The 16,564-nt window shown below is 43.2% G+C and overlaps 1 protein-coding gene and 1 long non-coding RNA gene across 12 annotated transcripts in view; one reads left to right on the top strand and one right to left on the bottom strand.

The window, feature by feature from the left end:
- Positions 1-16,564, top strand: part of LOC147584397 (uncharacterized) — a 341,362-nt gene that overhangs the window by 236,735 nt on the left and 88,063 nt on the right. The gene's annotated exons all lie outside the window — the stretch shown is intronic.
- Positions 12,536-16,564, bottom strand: part of FGF1 (fibroblast growth factor 1) — a 103,677-nt gene continuing 99,648 nt past the window's right edge. For 7 of the 8 annotated variants that reach the window (XM_086701556.1, XM_086701531.1, XM_086701546.1 and 4 more), the window contains one exon: positions 12,536-15,844. In XM_086701556.1, the coding sequence (XP_086557682.1) occupies positions 15,650-15,844 (195 nt within the window). In that variant the 3' untranslated portion in view covers positions 12,536-15,649. The remainder of the gene's footprint in view (positions 15,845-16,564) is intronic. The other variant, XM_086701581.1, reaches the window with a different exon arrangement.

Below are 16,564 nucleotides of genomic sequence, written 5' to 3'. Positions count from 1 at the left end.
CAGAGCTGAGAACAGCCATATCCCCAGGCCAATAGGTAGACTTTCCCCCCCCGATCCATCCTTTCGCTGACAGTACACCTCTTTGAAACTCCTGGTTAGCAGTAGGTTCAGTTATAGTTTCTGTTTACCTCCAGCTCAAGACCTCTCTTGCGCCACTGCACTCCCCATGAACTTTTGAAACTTAATCTATCTGTTTACCATGAGAAATGAGATGAATTCCCAATACTGTCAGTTCCCACTTACCACTCTGGTTTTTTATTTTCTAATTGATTTGACTTTCTACTCTGGAAGGTTTTGAACAGAAAAAAATTAAGAAGAGTACAATAAACTCCCATACACTTATATTTATTTGTTGTTAACATTTTGCCCACTTGCTTGCTTATGTGTGTGTGTGCGTGTGTGTGTGTGTGTGTGTGTGTATGTATGTGTTTCCTGAACCATTGTAAATTATATACATCATGTTATTTTACCCCTAAATATGTTATCATGCATCTCTAAAAATGAAGCTTTTCTTTAAAAAAATTGTAGTACTATTTTAATACTTAACAAATTGCATTAGTCAGGATTCTCCAGAGAAATAGGACCGAGAGAGAGGGAAAGAACATGTATGTATATAAGGGGTAGGAGAGAAAAAGAATTATCTAAGAAATTTTCCCAGAAAATTCTCTAGAACTAAAAGTCATGTGTTTCTAGTCTGAAAGGGTCCACCACTAATCTACCACAATGTATAACAAGAGCCACACCAAGGCACATTATTATAATGTTTCAAATACTGGAGCCAGAGATGATGATGAAAACTTCCAGAGAAAAAAAGAGGTAACATTCAATTGAGCAGGAATCAAAATGACATTATACTTCCTTACAGCAGCACTGTAGCTTAGGGGACAACAGAGTAATGCCTTCATGTTTGTGAGGGAGAATAATTTACAACTGAGACTTCCATACCCAGCTAGACTGTCAAATGAAGACAGAAGACAGAAAAGCCTTCTAAAAAGAAACTTTTTTTCTTTAAATTTTTTTTTTAACGTTTATTTATTTTTGAGACAGAGAGAGACAGAGCATGAACGGGGGAGGGGCAGAGAGAGAGGGAGACACAGAATCGGAAGCAGGCTCCAGGCTCTGAGCCATCAGCCCAGAGCCCGATGCGAGGCTCGAACTCACGGACCGCAAGATCGTGACCTGAGCTGAAGTCGGACGCTTAACCAACTGAGCCACCCAGGCGCCCTAAAAAGAAACTTTCTATTTACCATTTGTGAAAAAAGCTACTAGAGGAAATATTAAACAGAAAGGGGCTAAGTCAAGAAAGAAGGTTGCATGGGATCCTGAAATAGTAAATCTCAAGCAGAGAGAGGCACAAGTAATCCCAGGAAAATAATGGCAGGAAGCCATTAGGTGATAGCACTGCCAAATGCTGTGGGGCACAGATCCGGGGGCTCCAGAAGGGACATCTCAATGAAAATTGAACTGATAAAAACATGTAGTTGATTGTATTTAGAGTCTTTTTAGAGTTTGTCAGAAAGTTTGGGGTTAAATTAGTGATGAATAAGATGAAAATGAAAGAAATGAAAGATACTTGTATGAAAAATGACAAAATCATCCACTGGCTTATATGTAACTAATAGTTTCAATGCATTAGTAATGTAAACATTGAATCTTGATCTAACCAGTGGTATGACTCTATAGGCAGGATTGGAAGGGCCTCGGGATGGGGTGGAAGTTATGTCTGTGGCTGGTGGTGTATAGTGTAAAAAGCTAAATCTGTATCTTCCAGAGAATGAAACTAATAGATACTGTTTAATAGATACTGTTTAGAAATACGAAGTTAAGTATCAGGAGAAATATCTAGAAGAAATAAAATTGGTTGTGTTCTAGAGAGCAGGAACCAGAAGTGAAATGGGAAGGGCTACTACTGTTACAAACTTCCTAATACTGTATTTTTTAAACTATGTACCTGCATTAGTTTGATTTTAAAACTGTTACTTAGATATAAAAAACTCATTAATTTCAGAATTTCAAGTACTCTTTGTAATTAATTAACTGTGACACGTGGCAAGATGCATCGTGACATCACCATATTGGTAAAGGTGTAAGTATTCCTCACCTTCTTCAGGGACAGGGTATTCCACCTCCTAAATTTGCACTGTCCAACGCACTAGTCTCTGGGCATGCAGAACTATGTTAATTAAAATGTAATAAAACTCAAACTTCAATGTTTTAGTTCTAGTAATCACATTTCCTCGTATTCAATAGCCACATGTGGCTAGTGGCTATCGTATTGGACACCACTGTCCCAAATCATTCTCAGATTCATCTCTTCTAACCAGCTCATTGCCAGTCTTTTTGAGGCAGTATACAGTAGTGATGGAAGGTACGGGTGCTGGAGTCAGACTACATGAGCTCAAGTGTGGGCTTCAGCACCTCGTAGCTCTGTGACTTTGGGCACATCATATACCGCTCAGTGCTCCAGCTTCCCCGTCTGTAAAATGAGCTCAGTAATAGCACCAGCACCTCCTAAGGGTGGTAAGGGTAGCCTGTGATAATGCATTTAAATGAAATGCTTAGCATTGTGCCTGGCCCATGGTAAGCACTCAGAAAAGGTTACTTACTGCAGCTAGTATCATCAACATCAACATCAACATCAACATCATCATTATCATCATCATCCTCTGCTACATATCTCTTCAGCTATTTCTGAGGTTACATATAGCACCTATGGATTGTCTCCATACAAACCAACACATTCCCCTCGAGAGCCTGCCTCTCTCTCTGCCCAAGGACTTCCTTGGTATTATACAAGTTTGCTCAGTCTGGAGGCACAGCAGCCCAAAAGTGCTGAGATTTACACCTCCAGGCAGGGGAAGCCGTTGACTGGAGAAGGATGGCGTTATTTGGAGAAGGATCCTACTTCCATCACTGGGTCAATTCTAAGGTGTCTTCTCCACAGTTCCCCAGAGGCTGCCAGGGGAACTGAGCCTCATTTGTCCACAGCAGTGACCTATTCACTGAGGCATTGTTGGCCCTTCTCCCATCCCTGTCTCACCTGTGCTTCTTGGGTTCTCCTCCCAGCCGGCACCCAAATCGTGGTCTCAGGGTCTGTCTGGGAGAACCAACACTAAGAAAATCATCACCGTCACCGCTGTCATCAATTCAGGATCTCAGCCCAAGACCACACCTTTACAGTACCTTTCTGACTGGTTTTCCCACCTTTTCCACACGATAGCCAGAGCTATCTCAGTTTAATGGAAATGTGGAATGATGACCTACCTGCAGAATGTCTCCATTGGTTCCTTCTCACCCAAACATAGAGTTTAAGCTTCGTCCTGCCTTAAAGCACCTTACCAGCTTCACCTCTGGCTAGCTATGCCACTCACCATCCTTGAAACACGCCATTCTCCTTTGCATTTCTCTGTCCTAACGTGTGCTGTCTCCTCTCCTCTGATTGGAGTGATTGTAACAGCAGTCATCGTTAACTCACTTACCTTGCGTTCTGTGCAGTCCACATCGATTGGTTCATTTAAGGCTCACAGTAACCTGATGAGGGAGGTTTTCATATTCTCCCCGTATTAGAGATATGGAAACCACCTCCTGAAGAGTGGAGATGGGTCACTCCACGCTTGTGCCCTATACCTGGAAGGAAAGTGACATCACATACACACAGTTAACTGAAAAGAAATCACCTTTACCAACTCAGGAGAGAGAGGGGGTGGTGAGGGAGGGAGGAAGGAGAAAGATTACAGTAAATAGTGTGGGTGAGCTGCTGACATTCTACTCCATGCATATGTGCTCCCTAGGGAGTGAGAGCAGGCAGGCGTCTGCTGTATTCCCTGTTTTCCAAGCCTCTTGTACCGGAAACACTTGGCTGGCTGAATGTGATCACAGGGCTTCATTATTCACAGTGTTCATATGACACAGGTGCCCCCCAATGCATGCCAGTTACTCACTGAGAGATGGTACTTCTATCTCTGGGAGCTTTTCAGGGCTGACTTTGACTCTCCTTTATGAGCACTCTCCAGTTCCTATCAATGAGTGAGGTGACAGTCCATCATCCTGCTTCCCTTCCCTCATCTCCCCACGGTCCTGCTTCCTTTTCTCACTTCCCCACCTGGTACACACCTGCTCAGCTCTTCTGACACAAGTTGAACATCACTTCCTTTGGAAAACTTTCCCTGACTGCCCCGGGAGAGAATTTTTCCTCCCACCTGTGCTCCTGTAGCATCCTGCATGGATTTCTTTCAGTGCTCTCTTATGTTGTATTCTGACGATTTGTTTATAAACCATGTTCCCCAGCTAAGTGGTGGAGTGCTCACCCCCCATGTCTGTTTCAGTAACGCCCTCCATAGCGGAGATTCAGGAACTGTCTTCTGTGTTTGCTTGTCAGGAAGTCAGGTCTCTGTGTCTTCCAGAAAAAGGGATGAGATTGATTCAGAATCCTTATTGTAAAGAATCACTCATATTTCTTACGGAATCTGGAGCCCCCCCAAATAATCTATTCTGTCCCTATTCACTTTCTGTCTCTTTGGTTTCTTTGTCTTTCCCCCAAGGTGACTGTTTGACTGTAGGACTTTAAGAAACCACTCTCTACAGGGCAATGTGGTCTGTTGAGTTTTCCTCATGAGACCTGTGTAAATATATTTACGTTCTTTATTTTCATCCCCAGATTAAGACATCTCCGCCAGCCAGCCAAACCCCCCCTCCAAACCCAGAAATTGGCACCATCTCTGAAGAGTTTCCAAGTTGCCTTTCTGGTTTTTGTTTTTGTTTTTTGTTTTTTGTTTTTTTTTTTTATCTTATGAAGGATGTAGTTTTTGGTTATGTGATTCTTTTTAAGCCGCTTCATTTGTGTTTGGACTGATTAATAGCATAGCTCCCCAAACTTGGACAGAAACGGCAAATTCAGAATCTCTGGAAGCACAGCAGTAAGAAGCTAATTAGTTCATGTTTTCCATATGAATGAGACTCAAATACACAATCACTGCTTCCTTGTTCTATCTCTCACCCTTGACTGTGCTGGCAAACCTTGCTCTTCCTTTTGGATATCAGGGGATTTGTTGGGAACGAAAAACATTTTCCTGTACTCCACCTGCTGGATGGAATGAATAAAAGCCTGGGGGAAAGGTCGAAATACTTAGCAAATATAACCTCAGCCCCTCAAGTTTCAAGTCTGGAATACATTTAACAGTCCCAGACCAGAACCATGCCTGGTGATGCTGCTTATTTGTGTCCTTTGGCAGAGGGTCTGGGGAAGTGTTACCATTCAGTTGTGTAGGACAGAGAAAGAGGGGGAGAGAATGATTTTGTATACATAGCTTCAACTTGGTTCTCTACAGATGATGGAGAATGGAATCCACCTAACTGCCCTGTTCCATCACTGGCTTCTTCTTTGCCAACTAGCCTCAATTTACAACATGCTCCCTATCCCTTGGTCACCACACTTGAGTCTCTTTGGCATTGTGTTCCCTCCTGCCACAGGACCTTAGCATATGCTGCTGCCTCTATATGAAATGTTCTTTACAACACACACTGTATTTCTTTACCTACTCAACTCTTACTCTTCTTTCAGATATCAGCTCACTTCCTCTGGGAAGCCCTTAAGTAAGTTAAATCCCCTTGTTATATATTCTGAAGATTCTGGATACTTCTCCTTTGTAAGCATCTGGCGCACTTACAATTTTACATTTCTCTGTGTGATCCTTTGTATAAACTCCTTCTTAATGTATGGTACATATATGGCACAAATGATATGCAGGTGTTCATTTTTTATTTTATTTTAAAGTTATGTGTTTATTTTAATGTGTATTTAAAAAAAATCTATATACTAATGGCTTATCCTTCTGTGAACATTTTGGCTTACATTGGGCCTACAGTAGATAAAACTGCAAATCCACCATCCAAAAGCCAGAGGAAATAGAGGTATGGTGATTGGGCAATAGGCATATAGGCAACAGTTTTGGAAGCAGTATGCAAATGACTGAAATTTGGAAATATGTTGATATGCTTCTCCTCCCTGGAATATAAGCTCCAGAAAAGAGATCTTTTGGGCACCATTGTCCCTACCAGGCTTGGTGCATATTTGGGCCTTGATAAGTATTTGTTGAAAGACTTGACAAGTGATTGAATGGACAATGTAGTAACTGAACACATGCCCCTCCTAAGTGACATCAGGCTGGCCATAGATCAAACAGTACGAAAGAAGGCTGAGACTTCTCTTGAGGATCACCCATATGGATTCACAGTGGAGACAGATTGGATCTTTGTAGACTTAAAACATTCAGCTTCAGATGCCCAAGGCTTCTGTCAAGTCACAGGGCTGTAGGCAACCTTTGCAGTTATCCTGCTCAAAGTAGTGCCTCTAGCATCCTGGGCAGGTAACTGTCCCAGGCTGGGCTCCCTGAGAAGCAGACTCTGAGGTGAAGATTAGCCCTGCCGGAAGTCATTAGGGTTTCACCTAATGCAGGAGGGGAAGGAAGCAGGATAGGGCAGAAGGAGAAGTAAGGCGGTCTCAGTAGGAGCCTTGGTGCACTTACTGAGAAGTTCTGAAGCCAGAATGATCCTTGAGCGCTGTCCAGAGCTGAAGCAGAGGAGCCAGGCCATTATGCCCCTGCGCAGATCCCCTCCGAGGGGCGTGCCCTCGGGCAAGGCATCTCTCTTCACCTAGGCCATCCCTGAAGGGTGCTGATGGCTTCATCTCTGGAGGGAGACCTGGGCGATGAGTCTCAGAGCCTACCACCAGTGACTGTCCAGCCTCTGAATCCAGGAGTTGCAGAGATCAGCTGCTAAATGTGGCTGTGCTTCACCCATGGTTGGAATGGCTGTAGTTGTCAGAAGTTGATGGGTTTTTTTCTTTATACTGAACCCAAACCCCTTCCCTGCCAAGTTCTAAATACCTGCATTTATTTTGACTACGGGAGCGAGAAAAACAAAATAACCCTTGAGCTATCTGAAGCGATCTAGAGCATCTCATTTTAAATCTCTTAACCAATCACACATAGTTTCCTCAGCTCTGTTCTTGTACGTGGTTTTCTGGCCCCTCACTATTCATTTGCGATCTTCTATATAACTTTTTTTTTAATTTGTAAAGCTTCATTGTTTTAATGTTTATTTATTTTTGAGAGACAGAGACAGTGTGCGAGTAGGGGCGGGGCGGAGAGAGGGAGATACAGAATCCGAAGTAGGTTCCAGGCTCGGAGCTGTCAGCACAGAGCCCCATGGGGGGCTCAAACCCACAGACTGTGAGATCATGACCTGAGCCGAAGTCAGACACTTAAACAACTGGGCCACCAGGTGCCCATGTAAAACTTCATTTAAGATGTGCCATGTACAAGTTAAGCTTGGGGTCAGTCAAGACTTTTACATCTTCTTCCAATGAATTGCTATAAGGCGAGATCTCTCTAAATGTAAGTTCCTGGAAACAATCACTGGGAACCTAAGTGGAGACTCTAAGATCATCGTTAGCCCTATCTTATTATAATATGTAGAATTGTATTTATTCTAAAATAATTGCAAACTTTTATTTAATCCTTTTTGTATGCCAGATATTGCATTAACGATACTTGCATGCCTCCATTTCATTTGACCCTCTCAACAAGCTTGTGAGAGCTGATACTGTTTCAGTCCTCATTTTATGCAGAAGGTCATGGAGGGCAGCTACATCAAGTCACTTGCCCAAAGTTACCAAGTCAATACACAGAGGAGCCAGGATTGCAACTGTTGCTCTGACTCCCAAGCTACTGTCTTCTGTATATGTGTATGTATCTGTGTCTGTATATGTATATTACACTGATTTGGGTTGATTGAAAATCACAAATTACCTTACTATTTCACTGAAAAAGATAGAATAAAATACCAAATATAGGAAAATATAGCAAATATTTAAAGAAAGTACCTTGAAAGTACATGGTGGTCTTTGGAGAGGTTCAGAGTGTTTAGAAAATAGTGATTTTTTTTTTTAAAGGGAAGAAAGCCAAAACCATGGATGCCTTCCTTTAGGGTCTGTCTCCATCCACTACTACGATAAGCTTGTTAAGGGCAAGGACCACATGTATTCATCTATGTCTAGTGGAGTAACTACATCATGGTTATGCCAGTTGTCAGTCTGTTGTCTCTCTGCTCTGAATCCATTCTTTGCCTTGTTTTTGTGACACTGCAGCTGGGCCCTAGAACCCCTTCTCCTTTACCAGCTGATGTAACTTAGGGTTTGTCAGCAGAGGGCACTGGAGGGACACCTCAAGGGGAAGGGGCTTGTCTCTGGGGTTCTTGTGCTTTTCTTCTTGCTCCCATGGCACTGTGGCCTGGCCACTGGGCAGCCTCCTGCACAACACTGGCTCTGCAAACTGCTTCCAGAGGGTTCCACTAGCACCCCAATGGGAAGCTCCCTGAACCGCCACAGTGAGATCCCCCACCATCCTTGGGCCACAGCCACCCCCTTTGCCAATGAAGTCTGAATCTCATCCCTGAGAGAAGGCCCCCTCTCAAGTTTCTTCCTTCTGTGATTAATTTCCTTAGTCTTGGGATAGAAGCCACTCCCTACATCTGCTATTCCAGTATTGCATAGAGATCCCTTAATGCCTTAGTAGTTAATCTCTTTTTATTAGTTAATAATTCTTGCCATTACAATTTCCCTTTTCACGGGGCGCCTGGGTGGCTCAGTCGGTTACGTGTCCCACTTCGGCTCAGGTCATGATCTCACGGTCTGTGGGTTCGAGCCCCACGTTGGACTCTGTGCTGACAGCTCAGAGCCTGGAACCTGCTTCGGATTCTGTGTCTCCCTCTCTCTCTGACCCTCCCCCGTTCCTGCTCTGTCTCTCTCTGTCTCAAAAATAAATAAACATTAAAAAAAAAAAAAAAGAATTTCCCTGTTCACATTGTTGGTGGGTTTCAGTTTCCTGATCGGACCCTCGCTATCTCAGTGCCAGGTACTCAGTAAATGACCAATGAATGAATGCGTTAGTGAGGGGATTGAGGAAAAATGCTTCACTTTCACCTTATTGCTCCTGTTTATTCTTGAGAACTCAACTGTATGGAGTAGCCCTCTGCCCTATCAAACTCTTTCCAAATGTGCAGGTTGCTTGAGAGTTACACATTTTCAAGAAATCTATAAAACCCATATCTCTTCTTCACTTGGGTTAAATATTCTAGGACAGGTTCCAGAGGGAGCAAGGATAATAAGGAAACAAGTTTCTCTCTCATCTGTCCCCTGTGCACATCTGCCCTGCATTTACGATTTTATCCTGTATTATCAGAAGTAATCTGGCTAGTCCTAAAACCTGCACCGTTTCCCAGGTCAGACTCTCGGCTCGTAATGCAAGTGTTTTGTTTTGAGAAACCCATAGATCATACTGTTCATTTCTACACGACACTACTGAACTCTCAGCATAGTTGACATCTCAAACTATGAACAGTCTTGTCTTTACAGTCTGGACAAGGCAAGTTAGTATACAATGACATTCCTAAAACTTATTTTGGAGAAAAAAAGTTTTGGTTCAAGGCCTATCAGTAAAATACTCTAACATCTTGCCCTTCTGTATCCCTGGGTGAGACTAAAATAAATTTCTCTTCAGGCAGGAAAATAAGGATGAAAACCCCAACGATACACGTCTCTGTGACAACTTGCACAAACTGCCTGTCTACACCTACATCCCCAAACACTGCAACTAAGCGAACCAAGTCCTGAAATTGAACACACTTCCAAACAAGGAATGCCCAAGGCTTCATTAAGGCTGATAGAAAAGCCCATGAAGGACATGGTGAGGTTTTGCTTAGTTATATAATAAAATAGACAGTAATGTTTAGCTGCTAAATGTGTAAATTTAGCCTGTGTGACAGTGGGTAGCTAAGAGGGAAGGAAGCAATTTAGGAAATACCTCCTTCCCACATCACAGACATTCTCAGCCCCGTCAGAAGACCCCCAAACTAGGTCCTAAAATACTTGCTTTTATAAAGCAAACCCACCTCCAGCTTCAGGCTGTGAATGACCTGGTTTCTTTTTTAATTTTATAACTAGGGTGGAAAGCTAACAGTGCAGTATGTCATGGTCAATATATCAACTGCAAAGTAGGTACAATGATACAGAAAGATCCCAGTAATGCTTTAGTACATTTCCCTTGTAACTTCAGAGACTGTTAGATGAATCACTGGGGTCCAGAGGGTCCTATGTCAGATCCCGAGATCTCAAGTTCTTACATTCTCTAACTGGGCTTTAGAATAAATTTTATGTACAATAACAAGGGAGTTTCTTTCTGGGCATAGAGGACAGGTTTAAGGAGTGGAGGAGGAAGGAGGGGGTGTGCCACTTTTCACAAGCCATTATTTCAGTTTTAACGGTTGTCAAACAAATGCCTAGTGATTTTGAAATGGAGAAGACACAAACAAGTCCCACCTGCTAGGTTGGGCTTAAGTATTCTTATATTGGACTACTGCTCCTACAAATAATTTTTTTTTAATTTGTGAAAGTGCAGTTGTTTGATGTGTCACTATTACCATACTCCTCAATGTGACAGTGACACAAGAGCACTTATGGTTAGGGTTCCCCTCCCCTCCCCTTCCCACCCCATGGCAGATAGGCTGTCTGTCACTCAGATAAATATGGAAGGCAACGACTTTATTATATGTTTGTCTTTTGTTGTCAAGTTCACCCATAAGAGGCCAATGCTCAGCCAGCCTACCCCTCTCAAACACTTGGGGCACAGAGTTATGTTTTCAGTTGGTTCAGCAAAGATGAAAAATTTTGAATCCCTGTAGAAGATGCATTCCAGTAGCAATGGTGTTTATCTTATCACCGAGTTATGGGTGGCAAACTCTTCTGGTAGGTCAGAGAGCAGTTGCCAGAAAGTGATGGAGGCTGGCGGGGATGGTCAGAGATCCTGAGCACCTAGCCTTCTCCTGGCTCAGTCTACTTTTCATGTCTTGTTTGGAAATGGTTATAGAGGTGCCTGGGCGGCTCAGTCAGTTAAGCGCCCGACTTCAGCTCAGATCATGATCTCACTGTCTTTGAGTTTGAGCCCCGCATCGGGCTCTGTGCTGACAGCTCGGAGCCTGGAGCCTGCTTTGGATTCTGGGTCTCTTCCCTCCCCAGCTTGTGCTCTGTCTCTCAAAAATGAGTAAATGTTAAAACAAATTTAAGAAATGGTTATAAGATAGGAATTTGGAGGTAGGGGAACAAGAGGGAGTAATGAAGTGAAGACTGCAGAAGTTGGGGAGGGGATGACCTCCAGCTCCACAATGATGAGAATTCCAAAGGAGGGGAGGGGTCCAAAGTCCTCAGGGCTGTGCAAGCAGAAACGTGATGACAGCACTGGGGACAATAGAGGCAGCAGTGTGTGCCTGTGAGACCAGCATCCTTACACTCATTCTGCAAGATTAGTGGCAAACCAACTAAGAGAATTCACCAGGCCCTCGGAACAGATGGTTCCTGGGTAACAGGATGTCCCCCTTGTCTTTGAACAAACTGCATCTTTGAAAACACTGAAGTCATAATGCAGGATCCTGATTGGGTCTTGTCATCTTAAGGAAGAAGACCAGTTGCTTTAAGCCAGTTTTTTCAGAAAACTGTGGTTGTGACCTATTGAGTTGTGACCTAATTTAATGGATCTTTGACCAGCATGTTTTAGTGGAATGTAAGAGAAAAAAATGCATCATATATATATATATATATATATATATATATATATATATATATATGGCTTCCTGACCTTCTTTGTTTCAGTTGTGTGTATGTGTGAGGGTAGGCATGTGGTGGGTTGTGATGGAAAATGTAGTTCTTACAGTGGATCAAACTCCAAAAAGCAGGAAAATAAGAGGTTTAGGTGACTTTGAAAGGAAAAGGAGGGATTGATTTTGGCATGTAATTCGTAGAAGGGACAAACACTGCACAACGCTTTTTAATTCGTGCACGTGCTTGTGTGCGTGTACGTGTGTGAGAGCCGGTGTAAATGTGTGTGTATATGTGTCAGTGTTTGTGGGCATGATCTGATTCTGCCACAAGGTCTAGGCAGCAGTATACTTTCTCCTAAGAATAAGAAGTCAGAAGGTTGACAAGTTTACTTAAAGAGATGTTGTGTAGTATGATAACAGTTTCAGAAGATCTGATGGGCAAACCCATCACCCTTCATCAAGACGCTTGAGATGCAAGAGATAACCCGTTTGTCCTTGACTTAAAGTTGTAAAGTCCTTCATTTTTTCCCCAGGTCACAGTATCTTTGCTTTAGCACAAGCTGGTCAGCTGTACAATAGTAGCATATTTTCATATTTTCTCATAATTTATACTGTGAAGGAGAAGTGTCAGTTAATTATGGTGCTTGGTTCTTCAATTCCCTGAATATACCTCCCTGATGTATCCCTAGAAAAACACTAATATTGCCTTAGGTTTCCAAACAAGATGAAAAATGTTTCTACCTTAGCTTTTCCTGTCAGCCTGTAAGGTCTCCCTTCCAGTGACAAGCTATGTGTCGAACACAAAGCAACCACACCTGATGGATGCCTGGGACAGACCTTCCACGGGAAGATGAGACATCGTGATGTTCCCAAACTCAGAGAGACATTATCGCCTTTTAGTGGAACGTTTATTAATACTTGTAGGGTGCCAAAATTAAAGAGACAGTGATGTAAAATGACAGGTGTCTTCTTCATCAGAGGTCTGCTTCGCAGCCCATGGGCTCAGTTCGTTTAGGCAGTCTATTCTAACAAGGCTGGGGAGCTGGGCTCCATTGCCTCTGACACAAAGCGAGGACCTCCATCTTTAGTAACTTATGATGCGGTAGTCTGTTTTTGGTAAGCACACACTGTTGGCCGGGGGAGGCTCTAACTATCCCTTCCAAGGAAACAGATCACTGCCACCTCCACCGCCATCTTGCAAACAATCAAAAGCGTAAATGCTCCTGATGCTTTGTAGAGAATATCAGGCAGTTCTTAACAGTTGGCCTGAAAATGAATCCACATGAGAGACGTGTGACAAGCAGATGGCTACCTCACTTACTCAAGGAAAAGAGAGAGAGGGCAACAGGAACACTCCGTGTGTAAGGAACTCGAATGGAGCAGGGAACTGCCACCTACTTCCTTCTTACAAGATCTGACAGGCTCTTTTCCCAACTTGAAACCGGTCCTCCTAAAGCTGTCATGGTTCTACAGTTGGAAATATTAGGTTTACCTGGCCAGGTCCTCGGATACTTTGATGGGGGTTATCTTATACTGGGTATTGCGAATTCTTCCAGAACCTGGGTTTCTGGGACTTGCTGTTTATTCAGCAGCAACCTACAAAGTCTCTGTTTTTAACTTGGCTGAAATAAATGAATCCACAGCATCTTTCATCATAAATATAATGCCCTGGGAGAGAATACAGCAGAAAACCAGACAGACATCGTTTCCAGGTGCCCCGGTACCCAGTACAGTGCCTGACACACAGTGGGCACTGAAAAAAATATTCAGTGAATGAATATATGAATGATGACCGGGTGGAGGCTGGCAAGGCCATGATAGTGTTTCTTCTAACTGCTTTGGGTCTTTGAAACCACAAGCTTCCATCTCATCTGTTAGCAACATTTAATTTTTCTTGGCCAATGTTATATTTGAATTTGATTCATACCCTAAAAATTATGGACCATTATATATCTTAGATTTCCTCTCTGCATACCCTTTTCTGGCCAAATCTTCATAGTAAAGAAATGTTAAACCACACTGCACTATCTCCAGCTTGCCTGGAAGGATTTACTAAAATAAAATAGAATGGTCTTATCCAAGTTACAAAAACAAAGTTCTGAAGTCGTTTTTCTGTACAAATGCAGAATGATATTATTAATCGCAGCATTAACTTAGTTTGGTTCCTCAATTGCACTACATTGCTTTGAACCTTCACAAACCATCTTTTTTTTTCATCATAAATATGACAATGCAATTATAAGGAGTTATTTTTTCCGTTAATAATGTCAATTCCTTAGAACATGAGCTAATATTCTCATCAGTTTGTATCCACAGTTACCCTCTTGTTGCTTAAGCGTCCCTGTTTTCAAAGGAAAACTTGTAATACCACAATTGAAAACAAAGTACAATCTCTTTTTATAGGTAAATGTAGTACAAGTAGTAGATAATTGAGGAGCTTATACATCATGTCCTATGATTATCATTCTCAGTGGCTGAATGCTAATCAGTTAACTGCCTTTGAGCTACATATTTATAAATGTGATTAAAACATACAGTCTCACAGTAAATTTAAATGGCCTATTAAAGACCTTTACATGGCAACAGTATCATATGTCAGAGATGAATGTTGTTTCTAATTTGCTAGCCACTTGGGTCAAGTTTACTCTAAGCAGGAAGCATATTTATACAAGTAATCGTAACACAAATGGTCTCTTGAGAAAAGCTGTTTGTGAGGGTTTAACATTTTTGAAGTATGCTTTTGTATATATTCTAAATGGGTATTTTATAGGCACTGGGCCAAAGCGCCTTAAATCCATGTTCCTTAGCACGGGCCTAACTGCTCCTGATGCTGCCTGAGTGTTCAGGAAGACTCGTGGGGTATGCGTTTTTTATGGGCAAGGCAAGAGAGGCTCGGGGGCCTTGGGCCCCCTTCCTTTGGACAGCATGCTTCAGGACTCTGCTACTTTAAGTATGGGGGGGGGGTGCAAGAGGAAACAACAGCATCTGTAGCACCTGGGGGCTTGTTAGAAATGCACAGACTGCACCCCAGAACCACTGAATCAGAACCTACACTCAAACACGATCTGCATGTGATTTGTAAGCATTGCCTGGGACCCCAAAGCCTCTGCTTTCTGGGGACCAGGCACAGTCATGGTGTCCCTCCATCTTTCCTTCTCACTTCTGGAATCAACCTCTTTAGAGGAAATCATCCCCTCAGCCCACGTTGCCTTTCTTTCTCAGCACTCCCACACCCCAGACCCAAATGAATTTACCAATATCTGATGTTTTTGCTTTTATCAAGAACCCACTTCTCATGCTGTCCATCTGACATCATCCAGGGGCTTCCTGCTGCCGAATTATCTTGGGAAAGTCACGGCATTGTAATGACTCCCAATGCTATGCTTTTATTCTGCTTTCCTGTGGGCTGAAGCTCCCATCCTTCATTTATTCTACACTGAGAGCCCACCAGAACCCAGTCTCCCCTTGCCATTTTAATCCCTTCTGTTCTCAAGGGGAGATTTTCTTCATCCTAGTTTCTACTCATGGAACACTGCCTTCCCCTAACCTAGCCATAAGCTTCCCTGCTAATATTTGTGGGGTGTTGAAAGGACGAAAGGGCATCATGCCAAGTGTTTCGGGGAATCACAGACAGGATTTTCTCAGTAGAGGGAATTGTATGCGGTTACTAATGACCCTGGCAGCTCCCTGAACACACTTCATTTGGCCCCGCCTTTGCATTGAGAGGCTCAGCCTGCAGCAGGTGCCCAGAGGCAACTGGGCATCCACACACCCAGACTGGCCAGCCAGTTGGCCCCTAGGAGCTATTTGATCCCTCTGTTCAAAACTGTGCTGGGGTAAAAGGCTCTGCAAAAAAGTGAACTGGGCATTTGGAAGCGCACTGCTTACAATTTCAGGCTCTGTGGGCCAGGGGTTAGTGCAGCCAATAGTCAAGGGGACAACCTGGGGTCAGCTGGGTGAGGACCTCCTCTGAAGTGGTCGGCACCCAGGAGAGATTTCTTTAATCAGAGGAGACTGGCAGGGGGAGAAACAAAATTGCCTTCTGGCCATAGTGAGTCCGGGGACCGCGTTTGCAGCTTCCATTCTTCTTGAGACCCACAAACCAATTCTTTTCTGCGTGCTTCTTGGATGTGTAGGTATTGTAATGGTTTTCTTCCAGCCTTTCCAGGAACAAGCATTCCTCATTTGGTGTCTGCTAAAAAGATACAACGGCAAGAGAGTAGAATTACTAGTGATTAGTTTTCAGTGAAGTTTCTCTGTTTACTAGCCGTGTGGCCTTGGGCGAGTTCACTGAGGCTCTTTATGCTTCGGTTTCTTCTTCAGGAAAATTGAGATAATAGTGGAACCTATATCTGAGGGTGGTAATGAGGACATAGAGTAGGACCCAGCACATAATGAGCCCTGGGTCCTGCTTCGGATTCTATATCTCCTTCCCTCTCTCTGCCCCTCCCCAACTTGTGCTCTGTCTCTCTCTCAAAGATAAATAAACATTAAAAAATTGTTTTAATAAAATAAAATACATTTGCTATTGGGGCGCCTGGGTGGCTCAGTCAGTTAAGCGTCTGACTTTGGCTCAGATCATGATCTCACAGTTCCTGGGTTCAAACCCCACATCGGGCTCTGCACCAACTGTGTGGAGCCTGCTTGGGATTCTCTCTCTCTCTCTCTCTCTCTCTCTCTCTCTCTGTCTCTCTCTCTCTCTCTCTCGCTTTGCCCCTCCTTGACTTGTGCTTTCTCTCTCTCTCAAAATAAATAAACTTAAAAAAAATAAAAAGAGCTTAGTGTTAAAAAAAATACATTTGCTGTTTTTGTAAGATCCCCTTCCATTTGCTGTCCTCAGGACCCTAAAGTTTCCCCCTGGGGAGATCCTGAATGACCATGAGCACGTTAAGGGCAGGGCTGGGCCTTTTGTCTC

Source organism: Puma concolor, chromosome A1 (assembly GCF_028749965.1).
Source record: "Puma concolor isolate L17-30 chromosome A1, mPumCon1.1.hap2, whole genome shotgun sequence".
Classification (NCBI taxonomy): Eukaryota; Metazoa; Chordata; class Mammalia; order Carnivora; family Felidae; genus Puma; species Puma concolor.
Note: the sequence above shows the minus strand (reverse complement) of the source record. Positions and strands in the feature narration are given on the sequence as shown.